This window comes from Talpa occidentalis, unplaced genomic scaffold, assembly GCF_014898055.3.
Source record: "Talpa occidentalis isolate TD23 unplaced genomic scaffold, MPIMG_talOcc4v2.1 talOcc4.2, whole genome shotgun sequence".
Taxonomy (NCBI): Eukaryota; Metazoa; Chordata; class Mammalia; order Eulipotyphla; family Talpidae; genus Talpa; species Talpa occidentalis.
The window spans coordinates 108,544,014-108,567,391 of NW_023602073.1; the positions used below are offsets into that span (position 1 = coordinate 108,544,014).

The following is a 23,378-nucleotide window of genomic DNA, read 5'->3' on the forward strand; positions in this document are numbered from 1 at the left end:
GAGTTGCTTTGAGACAACAGCCAATCACGTGCAAGGATCATTTCATCCGGCTGCAATTTGACCAATCGAAGCACTCGGTACTGAAAGGTTCAGTGACGATTAAAGATGGCTGCGCCCATGTAATACTGCTGGAGGCGGCTGACCTTTTACCGCCCTCGTCACCTGGTTGCTGCAGTGGCAGGGTGGGCAAGAAGACTATGCTGGGCCGGACCCTCCGAGAAGTGAGTGGAATTGGCTGATGTGGGCCTAGGGAGGTCGAAAAGATTCCATGAGTCCATAGGCATGGAGACTCCGGGCCTGACCATGGACCTTGGTCACCTGGTGGGAGATGCCGACCTTTGGGTACTTAGACGATACTGTACTCATCTGTTTTGGAGTTAGCCCCTCTGCAAGGGAGATTTCTGTGCCGTGGAGCTGTGGGGCGGAATTATATATATATATACAGACTTCCTCAATAAAACGTTTGCTCAAGTTTGGGTCAGGCCCCGGATCATCTCAGCTAGGGCTCTGCAGGTCTTTTCAAGTATTTGTTGAATTCTTGACACTCACCTGATGTAGCTCTCGCGAAGGGGCTGGGCAAATCTGTACTTTGCAAAATGCTAAGAATTTATTGACTCTTCTTTCTCACCATACACTCCTTGATATATTCATTCTCTAGGCGTCCTCTATGATACCTGTGTCATTTCCTGGTCATTTTTGAACTCTAGGCTATATTTACAAAATACCTTCTGGACATCTCTTCCAAATGTCTCTTAAGTATCTCAAACTCAATTTAACGAAAGGACTACCTCTTTTAAACTTCCATATTAAAAAAAACAAAACCTGATTTCTGAATTAATTCTTAATATTCTCTTTTAAATGGTACTGCCGTTATCCTAGTTGTCCTTAGATTCTTCTTCATCTGTCATATCCAATAACTGTCTTGCCCTGTTATCTCTTGAAATTATGTCTACAACCTATTCTCACTTTATCCCTGCTGTTATGGCTGTAATTCAAGTCTCCTTGTTTTCTGGCCCAGTCTCTCAAGCTGGAGACTGACTGCAGGCCCACTGCTATCAAAATCACATTAGGTCTTCGTTAAAACTACAGTTGTGTCTCACTCAGGCAGATGTGTTATAATGCCCACATTATACAGATGGTCCTCTTTTTACTGTAGTAAAAAGAGTAGTTTGACTTATGATTTTTCCACTTTATGATAGTGTGAAAATATACATTCAGTGGATACCGTACTTTGAATTTTGCTCTTTTCCTCAGCTAGTAATATGTGGTAAGATACTGTGATGCTGGGAAGGCACTTTTGGGCAGTGGGCGGATCTCCCAGTCAACCACACAACTAAGGGTAAAAAAACCTATCAGCTGATTACATGACTCATCAGAAGGTTTGATGACCCTGTTGCAGTAGTATCCCAATCACCCAATTAATTTTAGTTCAATTTTTCAAGCATCCTTCAGTCTCAGGTTGCTTTCCTCTTTTTTCTGCTGTGTATGTTAATGCTGAGAATCTGTACAATCCTCTGTTTTTCGCTTTCATCATGGTAACCAGTAAATTACTGAGATTTTCAACACTTTACTATGGTATTTATCAGGCTATAACCCCATCAGAAGTCAAGGAGGATCTGTATGGTTTAACCAGAACTCCAGGTAGTTCTGCTGATAAGGTGTTGATGACCTACACTGCCCTCTGTGTTTCTTTTGTATCTTCACCTGAGATGTTTTTTTCCCCAGCCTGATAGCCTTTAGAAAGCTGAAAATTAGAAGGACTTTAAAGCTACAAACTTTAAATAATACATAATTCTTTCCCAAAATATATTGTTGTTTTACCATCTGAAATTGCATCTGGCTTTTACCATCAATTAAGAATCAATTTGTTCTTTAAAAAAAAAGTTTTAAAAATAAAACATAATGTAAAAAATATGGATTTTTTCCCCCTTTAGCACCACCTTTTTGGGCCACCCCTTCCAGGTGTTGTTGAGTGAGCCATTGTGAGGAATAACTTTTACCACCAAGGGGAAAAACATTTAGAGGAGCTACCCAAGGGTGCAAAGGAGGTTGTCTGATGAAATGATTTTCACTTATCACTCCTTTAGCCAATATTTATTAATGCTTGTTATATGCAAATCGTTATTTGGTGGTTCCTGGTCCCCCAAAATCTTATAAAGGGGATACTTAAGTTTTTGCTTTGGGCAGTTGGGGAGATGGTAACATTTATCAAGATGGGAATAACTCTACAAGGAATATTTGGGAGGAAAAGGTTATTAAGAGTTCTCTTTTGGATATATTAATTTTGAGATGCCTTCTGGATCATGCTGCCATCATGTCTGTCAGTTAGGCAGAGAGAGATGAATTTGGAGATCAAGAAAGGGACTAGATAAAGGGGATATGTTCATCAGGGTATGGAAGACAAGCTATAGGTCAGATAAGATCACCTGGAAAGTCGAGTGTAAAAACAGAAGAGGACCTAAAACTTTTCAACATGTAGTGGTCAGCAATAGGAAGCAGAGTCAGCAAAAAGAGATCTGAAGAAATGGCCTGTCAAGCAACAGGAAACCCAGGAGGATGTGTGTGCTAGTGAAGGAGAAATACTTCAAGGAGAGTTATCTCTTATGTTGAATGCTGCAGAGAAGCACTGTAAGGTGAGAACTTAGTGGTGACTACTGGATTTAGAATGTGGAGATTGCTGGTGGCCTTGATAATACAATTTCTTGAAACAGTGGAGACAAAAGCATGAATGTTAAATGAGTGTGTGTTAGAGAGAAAATGGGTGCCATTCAACTGGACACTTAGCCCTCAAGAGCTCTTTCAGCATTTAGCATGACTTTAAAATTTTTTTTTCCTAAATGGACTAGGATGCTATCTGTAAAGATAATAAAACCTTCTCCACTGTGTTACAGAAGAGTAAACACTCTAACACCTTGCATAGAGAAAGAATATAGTAGTCCAGAGTATGAGTTTTGTAGGGGCCTCCCTGGTGGCGCAAGGGCCTAAGCACAGCACTGTGAAGCTATCCGCAGCCTCTGCAGCATGAGTTCGATCCCCAGCCAGGGAGCTGACCCACATGGCACAGCAGACCTCTCCGTCTTGCCTGCTGCTCCCCTCAGCAGTGTATTTCAGTGGATCTGCCTGTTCTGCTCCCCACTCTGTCTCTGGTGAATCCTCTCACCCTTTGCACCTCTGGCCTATACCCAGTTCCTGTGTGCAGAGTATGAGTTTTGAAAACAAGATTAGATGTGACTTCATGCAGGATCTTCAGTAATTTACCTGGAAAGTAGAAATAATATTAGCCCCTCGTGTGAAGGTAAAAATTAAATGAATTATAAAGCATCTAGGATATGCCCAGAACTACGTGCATTATTAACACTCATTTTGTTATAGGGACAATATTGCTAAATTATATGAATCTACAGTTTTCTGTTCTCCTGATTTCCAGGAAGAGTGAATACTGAGAAAGATTTCCTAATTTTTCTAAGAAAAAGTATATTATGTTTCTATTGCTGCATAACAAATTAATATAAACTTTTTGACAACACAATGTGAAGGAAAAACACAATTTTATCTCACCATTTTGTGGGTAAGGAGCCTAGGTTCTCTAGGTGCTGTGCTCAGGATCATTTTCTATCAGGCTAATTAAAGTTAGATTAGCATTTTTGTTTTCATTTCCCTTGGCCAATTCCCTTCTCCAATCTGAATTTCCTAAAAATGATCCTAACAAAGATCAGAACCATTTAAAATGTGAATTCCTAAGTGATCTTGTTTCTTGCCCTCTAATCACTGTAGTAACTCCCAAGAGTTGCAAGCTCTTATTCTCTTACCAATTGGCAAGTCAGAAAGCAAGCAGCAGATAGTAGGCATTAGGGGACTGTAGAGGAGGCAAAGGAGAGAGTGGCAGACATACTATTCTTTATTATTGCAACTCTGCTGTGGGATCGGTCTGCCTATAATTGCTGTGTCTCTCTAGCTTCGGGTTTTTGCTAGTTCCTACTCTCTTACATTCAGCCTTCTTTCATCTCACTCCTATTGACAATATTAGAATATACTGCTTTCTTGTTTCTCTCTAATTCCTTTCTTCTAGAGTTTACATTTCTTTTTTTTTTTAAAAGACTTATTTATTTAAGCATACAAGAGCTGGGGTGTAGGCCAGAGGTGTGGGGGGGGGGTGGTGAGAGGATTCACAGATACAGAGTGGGGAGCAGAACAGGCAGATCTACTGAAATACACTGCTGAGGGGAGCAGCGGGAGAGACAGGAGAGGTCTGCTGCGCCATGTGGGTCAGCTCCCTGGCCAGGGATTGAACTCGCACTGCAGTAGCTGTGGATTGCTTCATAGTGCTGAGACGTAACCCCTTGCGCTACCAGGGAGGCCCTAGAGTTTACATTTCATACAAAACATTCAGCATAAATATCTGGTCTTGTTACTACATTACCTCCTTTAAGTCAAACCTAACGGCCCCTCCAATCCCTTAGTCACTTCCTCAGCTCCCCGGTGATAGTCTTTTCTTCCTCTTGTCCGTCAGCATTTAAGGGGTCCTCTCACTGGCCTTTTCCCATTGCTTTTCTTGTTTGGAAACCTCAGCCCTAAGAATACCACTGCTTTGGTGATTTATTGAACAGTTAAGAGCAGATCATTTGCAGATTTTCCCCTGACCTACACACTCCTGTATCTTGATAGATATGGGACACATGCAAATACAGTCAATATAGAGGACAAACTAAGTTTCTACTAGCACAGAGAAATGGTGAACGAGCTTGTGTTAAGAAGCTAACCCTAACCCTTTACTATATGTCTCTTTGGACAAATCACTTAACCTGTTTGAGCTTCAGTTTCTGGAAAATGAAGTTAATGATATCTAACTTATGTAGTTGTTTGAAGGATTGAATGAAATAATAGCAACAGTGCATGGCTCTTGGCAAATACTCAAATATTACTCTTCCCCCCAACCTCTGGCCTCTGAATTCCCATCCTATCCAAGTCTCTTTTCATGTAATCTTTTAAACTTTGATGTCATCTTTGACTTAGTATTATTCATTCCTTTTATCTGATTAGTATTTATTATTGTTACTTCCTATAAGAAGTATCAAACAGTCCTCACTTCTCAGGCTTCACCTACTGTTAACTTACTGGTTCTGGTCACTTGTAGCACAGATTATTTTAGTGCTTTCCTTACTAAACTTTCCTAATGCATCAAATACGGAATTTCAAAGATTTTTTTTTATTTCCTTTTGAATTCAGTATATAAACATTTCTCTCAGTTTGTACTAGCTCTTGCTTAAATTCTACAATAGATATAAAGACCTTATTTAGAGTATTAAAGTCCCCTTCTAGTTCATTTCTCTTTTTTCCCACTCAGTACTGCCTGTGATGCAGCTAAGCTACTCACTTACCTACCCTGACGTATGCTCCACCCATTCTGGGCCTCTGCTGCTCCTCGACAAGATGGCTTACCTATGTCGTTGTTTGGTCAGTTGTGACTTAGAAACAGAAAGCTACACAGCAAGGGCGATGAGTGCTGTGTCCTCAAACCCATCCTCTGGCTGTTCAGAGTGTTACCTTCATCCACTACACTGTGTAAATGGGGCTTGATAGGCTCTCTTGGTTTTAATCCAAGCCTTAATTCACAATTCTGTTCTTAACCACTCTGCCTGCCCTTCAATATAATATTTGAAACTGTTACAGTCTCAGTAAAGGGTTTTTGAATTGTATATGCTATAGGTTTCTGCGGCACTGAAACAAGGCCAAATTACTCCAACTGAGCTCTGTCAAAAATGTCTCTCCCTTATCAAGAAAACCAAGTTTCTAAATGCTTACATTTCTGTATCAGAAGAAGTGGCCTTAAAGCAAGCTGAAGAATCAGAGAAGAGATATAAGAAAGGTAAATTACTTTGAATTGTACTTGTTATATCCCTAGGGAAAGAGTTTAATTGAATGTAGCAGTCTCCATTTGGCAAGTGACGCTTTTAACATATTACATACTCTTATTTAAGCACTTGCATAAAGTATAATAAAAATGAGGCAAATGGATAAGGTGAAGTTTTATAACATCCAATTTCTAACATAACTTTGATTTCTGAAGAAATTATTTTTACCAAAAACTAGTGCTCATTATAATAACTAATATTAATGTGTCCGTATTGTTAATCATATATATATATATATCCTATTCTTTTGGCTTAACATAGGTCACTCACTTGGAGATTTAGATGGAATTCCTATTGCAGTAAAAGACAACTTTAGCACTTCTGGCATTGAGACAACATGTGCATCAAATATGCTGAAAGGTAAATTTTAATCAGAGCACTAACAATTTTATAAAAAGTTATTTTTTAGTTTAAATGAAAGATAAGAATACTAAAGCTTCAAGATATTCTCAGACTCATATCTGGAAAGGAAATACTTAAGGGTGGAATATTGCTTTTTTACTATTTGCTCTTTCAGAATACAAAAAGTATTCTTTAGTGGTAACCCAGTTTAATAGATGTATTCTGTTTAGGAGGTGTAGCATTCCTATTTAGAAGATTCAATGACTGATCACCACAAACACACTACGTGACCTCTCACTCCCACTCATTATTAACATGGGAATAAGTAACTCTGATTCCCGCTCTCTTAAGGATAGTATAAGGATTCACTAGCGTCTACTAGTTATTTTATTTCCAAACTCTTCCATCTCTTAGATTTCTATACTTACCTGAGTATAATGAGACATAGTTTTGTTCTTTACAGTTTAGTAGGTCAAAAGGAATCATGTTTATCAAGACATTGGATCCCAGGAGGAAAAGGAATTAAAAAAAAAGTTACCCAGAGTACACATACACTAAAGAGAAATACTCTGTGAGGAATATTTCCCAGGTTTCTCTGTTATTCCTTGTTTTGGAATAGACACCATTCCAGATAGATAGAAGAAATTTTAATTGAGAATAAAGACCTGTTCTGCCTGGAAGTAGATAAAAATCACCATGTGCTATAGTATCATTTGTGAAGAAAAAGTCAAATAGAGTGAGCTTTGCTGTTTGTTTCAAATAAATTGGGTCCGTGTCTGACTGTCATTCAATATTTGGTAATATTGTTTTTAGATTATAAAAATGGTGAATCTATAGACTGCCTTTGAAAGCATAGCAATTAACAGAAATATTTAACTAACTTTTAGAAGTACAGCCTGCTGCTCAAATTAGGAGTGATTAACACATGTCTGTTACTTAATTATATTTAAAAATCTTGTTTATTACATGTTCACAATTTTCTCTCCTATAATAAAGTATCTGTATTTTTTTCAGGTTATGTACCACCTTATAATGCTACAGTAGTTCAGAAGTTGTTGGATCAGGGAGCTCTACTAATGGGAAAAACAAATTTAGATGAGTTTGCTATGGGGTGAGTAAAACTGAAATTTTCTTCTCTTGTAATTCTTCCATTTGTGCCATTAATTTCACTAAATGTAAGTACCTAAAAGTGGTAAGGTGATTTCTTGAGGAATGCACTGTCAGATTGTGTTCTGCTGTCCAATATATAGATTGTCATATCTCATTGTGGCTTCATTTGCCACAGTGAGGTTAAACATTATGTTTTTATTTTGCTATCTGTATACCTTCCTTGGTGATTTATCCAAATCTTTTGTCAGTTTTTTAAATTGGTTTATTTGTCTTCACACTGAGTTGAAAGAGTTATGTATACAGGCTTCAAGTCTCTTAGCATATTTTGATTTCTATTCTCTGAGTAAAGTTAGGTTATTAAGTCACTTATTTTTCACTTTGGTCCTTTTTTTCCATCCACTGAATTGCCATTTATTATTAAAGGATACATAACTTAGGAACATCCAGATGGAGGAGACACATAAGGCAAAGTACAGGGGGAGGGCAGGATCGTCCATGTGCTCTCCAGTAGTGACACTTCTCAAAGCCCAAAACTCCCTAGGCATGATGAGAGATGAAGGCCTATATTTACACAAAAGCACTGGCCTTTCAGTACAGATTTATTGAGGTTTTATTCATAATTAGCCAAATACTGGAAATAACTCAATATCCATTGACTGGTGAATGACTTAATAATAAATAGTAAAAACTATTTTTAAAAAAGACTAAACAGCCAGTGATGACTAAATCCAATCCCAGACTCTAGACTTGACACTTTATTCTGAAATGAGGTAAAATGCTATAAAGGACATTATTTGATCAGATGACAAAATTGGATTATGCTCAATGAAGCATTGTATTGATGTGAAATTTACTGAGATTGATAACTTCTATGATTATATAAGAGAATATTCCCTTAGTCTTAGGAAATGCATTTTGCATACATACTAGAATATTTAGGAGTAAAGGGTTATGATGTATGTAATTTACCATTCTGTGGTTCAGGAAAAAATGTGTATACACACAGAGTACACGAACAATAAAATAAATGGGATTAAATGTTAATAGGTAAAAGGTAGAAATTTTCCATATGACTTTTATTTTTGCAATTTATCTGTAAGATTGAAATTATTTCAAAATTTAAAAAATAAGTTATTATCATCCCAATCTTAATGCTTTTCTTAAAATTACTGGTTAATAGAGGAATTTCTTCTAGAGACTTGTTAACTGAATATTTGTGACACTGTTTAACTGGAAGACCTTACTTTACAGGGAAGTCATCTTACACTAAATTGGATGAACAACTGGGATAAAAATTTTCTTAACACACCAGTTTTCTCCACTTCTACCACAAATGCACTTAATTCCCATTCTTCAGCTGCCTATAAGTGAGAGCTACATCTAAACAGACATCTTACCTTTTCCATGTCAAGTTACAATGTACTGTAGGGTATCATAAGCAAATAATATAATCTAGAGATGAAGATTTAATATAAAATGAAAGTTTTGCTAAGGTCTCTTGCTTTATTTCTTCACATCAGATCTGGAAGCACAGATGGCATATTTGGACCGGTTAAAAACCCCTGGAGTTATTCAAAACAATATAAGGAAAAGAGAAAACAGAAACCCCAGGCTGAGAATGAGGATTCAAATTGGGTTATAACTGGAGGAAGCTCAGGAGGGAGTGCAGCGGCAGTGTCAGCGTTCACATGCTTTGCGTAAGATGCCTTTTTTCTGTCTGCGCTTTAAAATCCAACAGGTACAAACAATCATAAGCTATGCAAAATGCAACAATAGTCCATCCCTGTGTGTGTTTATTTCTTTATAGTGAGCTATTTGTCCTTAATGATATATCAAAATTGTACCTGATATCCTCCATTATACAGTATACAAGTCTATTTTTTACATTTACCTTTAAGCTCAGGTAACATGTAAACTCTTTCTCTATAGTAACTGGTCTCTTAAAAACCTGATTTTATGAATCCTGCAAAATATACCAGTTTGCATAGACTTCATTGAATTTCATTTTTTAAATATTTGGGTGTCTACCCACTGATAATATAAATATTTAGGGACTAAATACCATGGCTTCAGTTGAATGCTGCTAAGCTAAATTTTTGCTAGTTATAATTTAACTTATAGCTAACTCTGACATTTGCCCAAAAAAAAAAAAAGAAAAAAATTCCCCTAGTATATATCAATGGGATATTTAAAAGTATTTTCATATACTAAAAAAATGTCAATAAAGTTTTTCAAGTTTGTAGGTTGCTGACTTATGCAGCTCTCATCTTTGTATTTGCGAAAACTCCTTTGATCCTTCTATGTCTTAAATTCCATTTCTTAACCACCTGAAGGATAGTAAATTAGTATCACTCTTATATTTATTTTATCCATCTCAATTTGACCAAACTGAATGTATTACTTTAGTAGCATTGTATCTTTGTTCTCTTTCCTAATTATCCTCTGAAATTAAGCTCTTCACAGGCATTGCAACCAATAAATTATTTATATTTTTTTAGAGCTATGGAGATTTAGATTCTACAGATTTTTTTTAGTTTCCCTGAAATCTTGTTAACAAGTGAAGCCATTTCATTTTATCTCTGTGGAATTTTATAGCACTGCATTAATATTAATGAGATTTCTGACAAGTTAGTACTACAAGATTAGATGCTTTTTTTTCTATCCTCTTTACCCCACTTAATGTTCATCTTTCTGAATGTGCTTTGAGAAGATGGCATTTTGACACATTTCCTATGGAAATGTAAGTTTTACTTTTACACTGCCGTCAGTGAATCCTAATAAGAAAATGTATCTTTTTAGAAATTGTGAAAGCAGTAATCTGATTTTGTAGCTCAAATGGACTGGGTAAGAAAGGCAATCTAATTTGCATTTTCTCCTAGAATAAAAAATAGAGCATAAGGGCCATGTGACTGTTAGGAGCCTTGTTCTGTCTAAAGCTGCACTCTGGTCAAGTGTAGCACAGACCCAGAGTAACTCCAGATTGAATGGGCCCCCAAACTTTCAAGTGTTCTGCTTTGTTTTTTCCCCCCTTTTGATTTATTTCTTTTATAATAGTTTTTAAAAACAGGAAGATTCTTGGAGTACTATGCAACCACTAAAAAGAATGAGCTAGAGCATTATATAATGACATGGAAAGATATCCAAGATACATTGTTAAATGGAAAGCAAGTTGCACAACAGTATGTATAGTATGACCTTATTTCTATTAGAAGTAATTATTACATATTGTATACATGTTAGTAGTTGAATGAAAAGTATCTGGATGAATGTGTATCAAAGTTGACAATAGGGCTATTAAGGGGGCTGTGATTGTAAGAAACTTCTCTTGATGTTTATAAATATGATGTATTCATATTGAGTTATATTATTTTAACTTTTGCAGTAGATATGTACACTTTTCTAATCAGAAAACCCATTTTTCTAAACCAGTTTAAATTTTTCTTAATTTTTAATTAAAAAATTTTATATAGAGAATGAAATTTACCATCTTAACAATTTTTAAGTGTAGAGTTCAGCAGCATTTAGTACATATACATATTGTGCCATCCATCTCCAGAATGTTTCTTTTGCAAATTGAACTGTACCCACTAACAACAGTCTCCCATTCATCTGCTCCCCAACCTGTGTCTACTTTCTGTCTATGTGAATCTGATCACGCTGGGCACCTCATATACATGGAATTATGCAGTCTTTGTACTTTTGGATTGCCTTATTTTACTTCCTTGAGTTACCCTAGAGTTAGTTTTTGTTTTTAATGAGAAAAACATGTTGTATAGGTAATGGGGCAAAAAAAAAAACAAACCAAAACCCACATGCTTCGTAGTTGGGTTATGTGAATACAAATAAATGTGAAAAAGTTTTCAAAACTGCACATTATTAACAAAGCTTTTGGTTATCAAATGAACCATGTATTAAGAACTGCTACTCCTCAGTGATGATACCAAAACACTAGGACACAATCTGATTTACTGTTATTGGGAATAGAAACTAGCATAATCTTTCTGACAAATAATTTGATAAATATAGATTAAGAACTTATAATTAGAGCTGATTTTTTACCCAGTAACTCTGCTTCTTGGAAGCTAGCCTAAAATACCATATTTATGCACAAAGAATTATGTTTAGTGGTATTTATTCATTACAGAGTTATTTATAAGTTATAATCCTAGTTGGAAACAACATAAATGTTTAAAGTACATTCTTACTTTAAATGTGATTCAATGGAAAGGTTGTATCTAAATTTCTGGGAGGGGTATTTTTAGTTTGTGAAAGCATCGTGCAAAATTGCCATTAATTTGATTTAAATAACAAGTAACATCAAAGGAAGGCATGAGGTTTGTTTATATATCATTAGGAGAATGCACTTAAAATTATTGAGAATCACCAACTTATATGATAGAATATTATACACACTTTAAATTTTCAATAATTTTAACAACATAGTGAAAGCACAGAAAGCAAAAAGGAAATGGAGACTTAGGAATACAGATTGACCTCAACTATGAAAGAAAAATACTTTTAAAAAAAGACTTGATGTTAATATGCTGAATGTTAACATCATGTCTCTGAGTGGTGGAATATCTTGCTGCCTCTCTACACTCTTCTATACTTCATAAATTCTCTGAAACAACATATGTACTTCTATATAATGGGGTAAAGACAGTTTAAAAACATGCATTTTAAAAGGGAGAGTTCAGATATAATTAGAGATATGTCATTCTTCTAAACAGAGTTCCATTTTAAATCCCAGGGCTTTAGGATCAGATACAGGAGGATCGACCAGAAATCCAGCTGCCCATTGTGGGCTTGTTGGCTTAAAACCAAGCTATGGCTTAGTTTCTCGTCATGGTCTCATTCCCCTCGTGAATTCAATGGATGTGCCAGGAATCCTAACCAGATGTGTGGATGACGCAGCAATTGTGCTGGGTATTATATGATTTCATATAGTTTAAAAACATTACAATTTCACTGTAAAATAGTGTTACTCATAAGTATTTCCCTTTATAGGTATGCTGGCTGGGCATGACCCCAAAGATTCTACCACAATACAAGATCCTGTTAAACCATTTGTTCTTCCCAATTTGACAAATATGAGCAAACTATGTATAGGAATTCCAAAGGTAACTCTTTCCTTGCATTGTTTACAAAATACTGTCATTCCCAATAACAGAGCACAGACTTGGGAAACAAACTGGTTGGATACTTACTTTTCCACTTTTATTAGCTGTGTGACTTGAGCATATGACTTAATCTCTCTAAAGTTAGTTTCCCCATCTGTAAAATGGGAATCATATCAGAACTGATCTCATAGGTTGATGAGGATTAAATTAGATAATGATGTTAAAGAATCATGTTAAAGGAGGATTCTGTAAACTTTTTCTGTAAAGTAAATATTTTCAGCTTTGTGGGCCACAGAATCTTTGTCATAAGTACTTCACTCTGCCACTGTAGTGTGAAAACAACCAAAGACCTTAGGAAAATGAAAGGGCATGACTGTTTTAATAAAAGTTTTTTCAAAATAGCTGGCAAGTCACCTTTTGACGGATGGGCATTATTTGCTAATGCATAGCTTGCTAATGGTATAACAGCCAGAGCCATTCCTTGCATAACAGAGGCCGAATATCCTTTGGATAGTTTTTGTTCTGAAATACTAACTGTGCTATGCATTCCAAGATGTTTAGCAGCAGCATCATTGGCCACTACACCTTGAATTCGCGGGTGTAAGATTTCCCACCACCAGCTGTAAAATTTCCAACCTGGGGCCTCCCTGATGGCGCAGGCGTTAAGACGCAACCTATGAAGCAATCTGCAGCCACTGCAGCACAAGTTCGATTCGCCCAGCCAGGGAGAAACCCACATGGCGGGACAGACCTCTCCTGTCTCACCCACTGCTCCCCTCAGCAGTGTACCTCGGTCCATCTGCCTGTTCTGTTTCCCACTCTGTCTCTGGTGAATCCTCTCACCCCTGCATCTCTGGCCTGTACCCCAATTCTTGTATAAAAATAAATCTTTAAAAAAATAAAGATTTCCAACCTGATCATCAATCTTTAATATTGTTATATCTAGCTAATAACACCTAGTGCTATGGTAGTTGTACCATAAACATTCTTAAATGGATTCAATCTTTCTAGTACCTACACGCACTTTAATCAGATTTTCTCACTTACTACCAAAGGTCCAAGAGTATAAATTTTTATAAAATCATCTAATCACATGTCCCAATTTCTGTATCTTTTTCCAATAAGGAATATCTTGTACCAGAATTATCAAGTGAAGTACAATCACTTTGGTCCCGAGCTGCTGACCTCTTTGAGTCTGAGGGGGCCAGGGTAATTGAAGTATCTCTGCCCCATACCAGTTATTCCATTGTTTGCTACCATGTGTTATGCACATCAGAAGTGGCATCGAATATGGCAAGATTTGATGGACTAGAATATGGTAAGATAGTTCTGCTTTGGATTTGTAAGGTACTTGCCTCAAACTGTTGATATGTTCACTTATTAGTGGCAAAAAAAAAAAAAAAGAAAGCCATGAGATAATGATAATGGTTGAATCATTTACTTCATCAATTTGTAAGTATACGATACTTAACATTGTTATAAATATTTCCTTATGTTCATTTTACCTCTCTGGCCTGTGACTATCTTGAAGAGACATTTCTTATCTTTGTATATCAGTCTGTCTAATACAGTGCCTGGCCCAGCGTAGGAGCTCAGTGAACATTCAAATGAGTGAATGAGGAAGTGAGCAAATGGAGTTTCTTTCTTGGTTATTTTCTTCCCTCTACTTGATTCCTGCCTGGTTAGTAGTCACAAGGCAGATAAAAAAGAGGAATCAGTAATGGCAATTTCCATGAATTTTAGTGTTGGTCACAATTATGAATCTAGGCCTGCTTTCACCCAAAACTTTATTTCCTTTTCAGATAATATTTATCTCTTTTTTTTGTTTTGAGGTCACAGATGTGACATTGATGTGTCTACTGAAGCCATGTATGCTGCAACCAGACGAGAAGGGTTCAATGATGTGGTGAGAGGGAGAATTCTCTCTGGAAACTTTTTTTTATTGAAAGAGTAAGATAATTAGGAATTTCTCCCATGCTTAAAAACTCAAGAGTAAAGTAGCTGCATGTCTGTCAGGTCTTACTAGTTGAGATATTTGCTAAGGCAACAGAATCCTTATGACTTAAATTAGAAAAGGCCTGCTTAAACACTTGTTTATGGTACTTTTGGTTCCTTGTTACCCCAAAACAAATAAATATTGATGAACTAGTAACATTATAAGTTCAAACTAAGTAGAAAGCCCTGAAGAATTTTAAACTCGTTAAGTAGCTCCTGAGTATTGCTGTCATGTTGGCTTATTGCTGTTAGAAAGAAGTTACATTGGTGTATCTTGAAAAATTTGGTGAATGGTGCAAGGGATTAAGATGCAACCTATGAAGCTATCTGCAGCCACTGCAGTGTGAGTTCACTTACCGGCCAGGGAATTACCCACATGGCGCAGCAGACTTTTCCTGACTTGCCCGCTGCTCCCCACAGCAGTGTATTTCAGTAGATATGCCTGTTCTGTTCCCCACTCTGTCTCTGGTGAATCCTCTCACCCCCCAAACCTCTGGCCTGTACTCCAGTTCTTGCATGCATAAACAAATCTTTTAAAAAAAAAATTACGTTATTGTATCTTAAAAAATTTAGTGACTCGACTTAGTTTTCCCTTTCATTATGTATCTGTTTGCTCCAGGAAAGAATTATAAGTTACTGTAACTCCTGTTTAGATTGTCTTAGATAACAAGGATGAGCTAGTTTCCCAAGGATGGGAGTTTCTTCTTACACATCACAGATGTACTCACTTAGCCATACTCACCAAAAACTCAAGGAGTTTCTCTGCAGATCTTTTGATTTTTCTCTTTGTGCTGCTTTCTTCTGTCTAGTCCTTTGCTCCACAAACCTTTGCCCCCTGAACGTCAACCTCTTTTTTTTTTTTTTTATAGAGGCGTGCTTTATTTATTTGTTTGCTGGTTTGTTTGTTTGTTTTGTTTATACATGCACTGGGTACAGTCAGAAGCGCGGGAGGGCGAGAGAATTCACCAGAGCCAGAGCGGGGAGCAGAAATGGCAGAAGGACTGAAGCACACTGCTGAGGGGAGCAGCGGGCGGCAGGAGAGGTCTGCGCGCCATGTGGGACCCTCCTCTGGTGGCCGGGGAGCAGCCGGGGATCGAACCGGCGCCGCAGAGGCCGCGCGCAGCTTCGCAACCCAGCGCTCAACCGCTGCGCCACCGGGGAGGCCCTGAACGTCAACCTCTTATGTCTTTAACTTAATGACAACTCCCCAAGACACATAAACTGCCCCCAGGCATTACCTCAGGGAAGTCACAGGCTTCACTTGTTTGCACCCCTTTACTCAGAACTCCCTTTTCCTGAATGCTGAAGGTTGTCAAATGTCTGAAAATGATAGTTTTGTTTTGTCTACATTTCAGTTGTTTAATTGGTCGGATAAATCCCATCCATATTGTTCCATCATTGATAGAAGCAGAAGTTCTACTTCTGGGCCATATTTAAAGTAGGAAGAAATTTAATAGAAAAAAGAATTGTTCATTTATAAAGTTCAGGTTTGGGAAATGCTGTTAATATTGTGATCAGTTACCCTGTGGTCAAATGATAGTAAGGACATCTTATATATTTCGAAGTATTTTTTAGGCTAAAAACGGTTTGATTTTTTTTTTTAAAGATTTATTTATTTATTTGTTTGTTTGTTTATACAAGCACTGGGTACAGTCAGAAGCGCCGGAGGGTGAGAGAATTCACCAGAGCCAGAGCGGAGAGCAGAGCAGGCAGAAGGACTGAAGGACACTGCTGAGGGGAGCAGCGGGCGGCAGGAGAGGTCTGCACGCCATGTGGGACCCTCCTCCAGTGGCCGGGGAGCAGCCGGGAATCGAACCGGCGCTGCAGAGGCTGCGGGCAGCTTCGCAACCCAGCGCTCAACCGCTGCGCCACCAGGGAGGCCCCAGTTTGATATTTTTATGTCCTTGTATTTGATCTTTTGTAAGGTTAGAGTTATATCCATATTTTCAGGTGAGGAAACTGAAGTTTGGAATGGTTGGCACTTTGTCAGCATTCATTAACAGCTTCAGGAGGACTAAGGAGTGTTTATCCCTTCCTTTGCCTCATTGACTTAGGATCACTTCTACGTCTGTCTCACTCCTTAATTATTCTAGAAAAGTAAGCATCCTTTCTTGAATTTCACATTCCCATTCCTGGGCTATGCCTATCCCTAAAATACAAAATTGCAAACACTGCATACTTCCCCCTTTTTTTATTTCCTAGAAAATGTTTCCTAATATCTGATTCTGATGGCATGTTAGAATTTTGCAAAACTTCAGAATACTTATAATAATTAGATATCATTATACTACAAATTAAATAAAACATTACACTGGAAAGAGGATTGCAATGAGTCTCCTGAGAACTCAGCTCTAGTCCTTCCTCTACCACTGTCTGTCTTTGTAATCTTTGGGAGATCATTTAATTACTATGCACTTGTTTTTCTTCACCTAGAAATGAATGTTCTGGCTTAATGATGTACCAGGAAGTGCTAATATTTTGTAATTATATATGCAGAATAACATCTAGTAGCAAATTCTGATTAAATTCCAGATACACATATTTTTAGAGTAACAGCACAGTTCAATAAAATGTGTTTTAATGTGTCATTGGGAATATTAACAGAGCCTGATCATAAAGTTGAAAAATACAGTGATTCTTTACCTGCCTTATGCATGCGAATTACTTCAAAGAAATAGCAAGAAGGGCCTCCCTGGTAATGCAAGGGGTTGAGATGCAACCTATGAAGCTATCCGCAGCACTATAGCAGGAGTTCGAGCCCCAGCCAGGGAGCTACCCACATGGAGCAACAGACCTCTCCTGACTTGCCCACTGCTCCCCTCAGCAGTGTATTTCAGTCAATCCACCTGTTCTGTTCTCCACTTTGTCTCTGGTGAATCCTCTCACCACACCCCCCCCATACCTCTGGCCTGTACCCCAGTTCTTGTGTGCATAAATAAATAAATCTTTTTTAAAAAAAAAAGAAATAACAAGAAGCCCTTACAATGTCATTTTTTCCCCCACAGAAATTACAAGAATTATTTTGTCAAAGCACAGAAAGTAAGACGACTCATTGCTAATGATTTTATGAATGTCTTTAACTCTGGAGTGGATGTCCTCCTCACCCCCACCACTTTAAGTGAGGCAGTGCCATACGTGGAGTTCATCAAAGAAGACAACAGAACACGAAGTGCCCAGGATGACATTTTCACACAGGCTGTAAATATGGCAGGTGAGGATCCCTCAAAAATATTCTGAATTTCTTAAAATTTTTAGGCCTGGTCTTCAACTTAGTTCTAACTAGATAGTTTCTGAAAATCACTAGTTTGTCCTGGAATGCTCAGGAATGTGTGAGTGAGTGTGTGTATGTGTTGTGTACATGAGCATGCATTGGCTCAAATGTACTTATACTCACTACACACACACTCTCACATTCAGAATCAGTTCACTTAATAGCATACTTTTAAACTTTTATTTTGAAATTTTCCACTATTATAGAAAATTTGAAAAAGTATAATGCAGATGCATTATACCCTTTTTACCCTTATTGGCATTTGCTTTCTCCTTTCCCTCTCTTTACACAGACACACATACAACTTTGTTTTTAGCTGAATAATTTGAAGGAAAGTTTGCAGCATAATGACACTTCACCTTTAAAAACTTTAGCATAAGGCCTCCCTGGTGACACAAGGGGTTAAGACACAACCTATGAAGCCATCTGCAGCCACTGCAGCACAAGTTTGATTGCCAGCCAGGGAGCTATGCACAGGACACAGCAGACCTCTCTGGTCTCGCCTGCTGCTCCCCTCAGCAGTGTATTTCAGTCAGTCCGCCTGTTCTGGTCCCCACTCTGTCTCTGGTGAATCCTCTCAACCTCCCACACCTCTAGCCTGTACCCCAGTGCTTGTATGCATAAATAAATTTAAAAAAAAATAAAAAATAACTTAGCATAAATCTTCCTAAGAAAGAAGACAATCTATAGATCCACAATTCCATTATGACACCTAAGAAAATTAACATTAATACAATAATAACACAAATATGGACTGTAATTAAATTTCTCAATTGTACCCAGAAAGTTTTTGAAGTTTAAATGGTTTGATTTAAACTTTCACCCTGATATACTACATTTGTTTCTTTTTAAAATCTAGAACACTTCCCCAGAGTTCTCTTTTTTTTTTAAGAACCATATCAGACTGTAATACAATTTTCTGTTTCATCATCAAGCATAATGTAGAAAACCCAAAAGGATAAGGAAAGAGGCTATGATATTTACCTAAACTTTTGTTTCCTGTGAATGAGCCTCCTTTCATCATATCCTTTTTGTTTAAAGAAATTCCTTTAGTCATTCTTTTAGGATAGGTCTGCTGGCAACTAATTCTCTTAGTTTTCTTTCTAAGAATGTCTTATTTTCCTTTCATTCTTAAAAGGTGTCTTTGCAGGATATAGGGTTATATTTCAGTTCTTTTCCTTAGTATTTAAAAAATGTGGCCTGCAGAGTTTCTGATAAGAAATTCCCCACCTTTAAAAATTTTTGTTTTAAGGGACATTGTCTTTTCTGAAGAGTGTAGACTACTTGTCATGTAGGATGTCCCATCCATAATCTCCTTCCTCATGATTGGATTGAATGAAACATTTTTGGCAGAAATACTACATACTTTTCACATCAGGAAACAGTTAATGTCAGTTTGTTCCACTGTTAGAAACTAAGGTGCTCCCTTGGTTAAGGAAGTCACTGCCAGATGCTTTCTTTGTAAAAGTACATTTTTCTTTTTATCAAATATAAGCAATTGGTTAGACCATGTGGACATCTTATTCCCCAATAAGCTTAAACCCAATTTTAGCATCTATTGATGATCTCTACCTGAATTATTACCCAGAAAATCACAAAATGCTAACTTTTCTTATTCTGTCATTCCTTCTACATTTGTTAGCCAATACTCTTTGCTAAAGAACAACTTTTCTTTTTCAAAAAAATTTCAAGTATTATAAGCAATTAATGTCATTGTTTTTGATGTTCATCAGAGTGTCCCAAATCTAACTAACAGGAACCCAGTCAAGTTGCTTTTATCCTTTAGACCTGTCACAATTCATTTTTGACAATGTTCTTATATTGTGCCATAACAAAATATTCAAGATCTTAAACTTTCTGCCCCAAACTTGGAATTGAAACTGCCCTGACCTATCATCAAATGAATTGTCAAAAATTCAAAAGCTGAACAACATGCTGTTAGTGAGGCTATAAGAAAAAGGCACTCATTTTGCTGATGTGAGTTCAAATTGGTACAGCTTCTTTGGAACAAATTTGACAATATCTTGTTACATATGTGTTTATCCTTTGGTGAAGCAGTCCCTCTTCATCTGAGAACTTTCAAGTATACCACCAAATTGTTTTTATATATTTTTGAACTATACCTTGTATTATACCCAACAAGGAAGGTGGAAAATGTCTCTGCTTCCTTGGATGGAGAAATAATCAACTAATGGACTTCTTTTCCTCAGGATTGCCAGCAGTGAATGTCCCGATGGCCCTCTCCAGCCAAGGGTTGCCAATAGGACTGCAGTTTATTGGGCAAGCATTTTGTGACCAGCAGCTTCTTACAATTGCCAAATGGTTTGAAAAACAAGTACAGTTTCCTGTTATTCAGCTTCAAGAATTAACGGATGATTATTCATCAGTCATTGAAAATGAAAAGTTAGCTTGCATTTCTCTAAAACAGTAGTAATGCATAGTAATGAGCAAATCGTGCAAGTTAAAATAATTTTAGAGATTTTATATTCTAGAAAAGTCAAATGATCTTGCAGAATTCTTGTAATTGGGTTCATTGGCAGCAGTCATTCCTTAGAATCACTTTTTAAAATTCTTGTCATGTAGTTAATTAATTATAAATAACCTGTCAGCAATTATTCAGTATCCACCAAATGCAAAGTACAGGATTCCTACCATAACACAAGTACATATTCCTGAAGAATGATGCAATCTTCAAAAGATATTCCTTAAAAAGAACAGAACTTATGCTAAAAATAAGCTTAAGGACAAATTCCTCAAAACTTGTATATCTTTGTGACCAAAATACTAACAAAAACAATAATTGTTACCTACAGAGACTACCTGGGTGGCCAGGCAACTCACCATGGTGGAGGCTGCCCCAGGATGTGTTAAAAGTGTACAAAAATAATCAAACAGGAATATTCACATCTTAGTGCTAAGTACAGCAGATGGAAGAGGAGCTATAAGAACAGGAGGAAGTGTGACCTGCCAGAACCAGAGTCACACAAGTCTTGGGGTATGCCTCTCTGAGGTGGAGTTCCAGGTTCAGGAGCTCTTTTTCATTTCTTTTAAAATAGAACTGCAATGACAGTACACTTTTTACCTTTCCTGCTAAAGGTTAAAATATTACTTCTACTGTTACAGAGCTGCATAATAAGGAAACACAACAATTTCATGTTACACTCATTTCACTCTCTGATCACAATTGAACTCATTGATAGCCAAGAAACATTAGTTGTAACTTAACAGACCATATTGGATTTGATGGAACATGCTTTTAGTGAGCAAGTTTCAAGATACACAAGTCACATCCAGTATGAAAAACTTGTAGGTAATTTGGTAAAGGTGTCAGAGAGCGAGGAGGTCATGGCAGAGACCCCCCCTTATCCCAGATTCTCTTTTCCTTATGATCTGCCTCTGACCTTCTTTATGAGTACTCCCTTTTGGGCTCCTTGAGTCCAAAGAAACATTCATGGGAATCTGTATTCAAAATTGAAAAAAATCCAGTGACCATCATATATTTACCCACTATAAAGTTTCTTTATTGGGTTTCTTGGTCTTTGCCAGAACACCATTCTGATTTGGCACTTTTACTTAGTCGATAAGTAAAAGTAGGAAGTTGACCTGTAATTTAATAAATTAAGAAAAGAACATCTTTTCTAAATGTGAATTTCCTGAGGAGAAAATATAAAAAGCAGAGCCATTGGAAGAACCACTGAAATGTACCACAGTTGCAATTTTAACTTGCCTCTTATTTTTCATTAATAGTTTTCTTTCCTTCTTAGGAGCCTCCCTCTCACAGATACTCAATCTCATGAACTTCACATAAAAGTTTTATGTGCCAGACCCACTAGTATTATAAATTTTGACTCTGTATTCCTGAAGGAGTAAGAAATTCATTAGAGAGAATTGCATTACTTTATTATAAGAGAAATCCATCTTGATTGAAGGGGCTAGTATGATGTTAAAATCTAGCAAATATATCTTTGCTCTAGTCTTTTTTTATGTGTGTATAACTTGAAATAAAAATTTTTTTCAAAGAACATTTCTCCCTTTTTCCTATATATGTACTTGAGCTGAACAATTTGAATCTAGAAGTGAGAAAGTGAAAAATTTACTGTTCGCACATAATAATACCCAGGTAACATAAAATAATACCTAACTTGTTTTTCTTTCTTTCCCCTAAGTCTTGTAGGTCTAATTTTGCCAAATCACTTTGGGAATTTAGGAAATAGTTTTTATCTCTCAGCAAGTTAAACCCTGCAATTGTGATCAGTGAACTGCTAGAGCAGTACGCTTCTGCAAGGCAAAGGGGTTACGTAGGACTTCTTTAATATGACGCAGTGAAACCAAACAAGATTAGATTTAACAACGAAAGCATTGCTTTTGCACCCTGACACCACAGAGAGCCAAGGGAGCAGGTAGAAAAACCAGTGTTCTGTGTTGGTCCACACAGCGCTACCAAGAGAATTACCTGGAACCAAGGAGGCAGGATGTACCTTTTGATTTTAGACCATCTAGAATAGACTATATGGTACAGAAGAAGCACTTCTAAAAAATGATGAAGAATGGTGACTCCTATTAGGAAATCACCTGTTCCTTCTATTAGACAAGAAATACCTTCAGAATTTAGAACAGAATCTGAAGGACATTGAAAGTGACATTATTACAGGGTAGATCAATGAGTAGACCCAAGGGGTTCTGCAAACTATGTCTTCATGTTCTGTCTATTCAAAGCAAGGGCACAAATTAGATTTTTATAGTAGTTTTTATTGAGAACTTTTATTCATTAACTACTTCTAATCTCCCTTTCCTCAAACATCTGATTATCTGTACCAAGGATGAATATGTGTTGGCTGAGCTAGTCTAGGGTAAAATTTAGTCATTTTGTTTAGAAGCACCACAGAACAGTTTAAAATAGAAGACTTTCCTCATTTGCTTCATAAATTAAGCAGTGTATAAACTAGAATGCAAACCTGAAAATTTAATGAAAGCAAATAATGTGAGAAAAACCCAAACAACATTAAAGTAATTACTATAGGATTCCAGAGGGGTAGTTTTTTTTTTTTTTTTATTTCTTTATACCTCAATGGAATATAAATTCTAAAGGATTTTAGTTAGTTTATTAAAAGCATATTACCACAGTGGTATAAAAGTAAATAGGTGAGGAAATAAGGGAAGGAATGATAACAGTAGGGGAAAAGGATAAAACCAGGAATTAGGTTAAAAGTAGAAATGTTTGTCAAGGACTCCATTGGGATGTTTGAGACTGTTCAGTGTGATATAGTGGAAAGGTTCCCAGTAGCTTTTCTTTTTTTTAATATATATTTTTTACATCATTTTTCATTTTTGCACAATGTATGCATTTTCATCTTGGTTATAGTCCCCGTACAATTCCCTCCCCCTTTGTTTTGATCCTACTTCTTCCTCCCCACTCTTGCCCCACTTAGTGTGTCTCTGTTTTATAGTTGCTTGTTGATTTTGATTTTTACTTTATTATAATTAGTCTTTTTCCTGGTCCCTTATTTAGGTTTTCTAAATTCCTGCTATGAGTGAGACCAGCTTTTCAAATGGGGTAGAGCACCAGGGTTAAAAATCCGATGAACTGGGCCTCCCCGGTGGCGCAGCGGTTGAGCGCTGGGTTGCGAA

At 36.9% G+C, this 23,378-nt stretch overlaps 2 protein-coding genes across 2 annotated transcripts in view; one reads left to right on the forward strand and one right to left on the reverse strand.

The window, feature by feature from the left end:
- Window positions 1-23,378, reverse strand: part of RTN4IP1 (reticulon 4 interacting protein 1) — a 114,995-nt gene that overhangs the window by 38,482 nt on the left and 53,135 nt on the right. The window lies entirely within an intron of this gene.
- QRSL1 (glutaminyl-tRNA amidotransferase subunit QRSL1) lies at window positions 92-21,772 on the forward strand. Its single transcript, XM_037520168.2, has 11 exons — window positions 92-221; window positions 5,707-5,866; window positions 6,174-6,272; window positions 7,269-7,365; window positions 8,885-9,061; window positions 12,115-12,290; window positions 12,372-12,484; window positions 13,610-13,802; window positions 14,317-14,434; window positions 17,485-17,690; window positions 19,961-21,772. Exons 1-11 carry the CDS (start codon window positions 198-200, stop codon window positions 20,179-20,181), a joined length of 1,584 nt encoding a protein of 527 aa, XP_037376065.1. The 5' UTR covers window positions 92-197; the 3' UTR covers window positions 20,182-21,772.

Bases quoted from the DNA above. Each gene is read 5' to 3' on its own strand.
- QRSL1 (XM_037520168.2), top strand. From the start codon at position 198: ATGCTGGGCCGGACCCTCCGAGAA. The intron at 7,366-8,884 runs GTGAGTAAAACT...TCTTCACATCAG, and splicing joins TTAGATGAGTTTGCTATGGG to ATCTGGAAGCACAGATGGCA. The intron at 14,435-17,484 runs GTAAGATAATTA...TTTCCCCCACAG, and splicing joins AACTTTTTTTTATTGAAAGA to AAATTACAAGAATTATTTTG.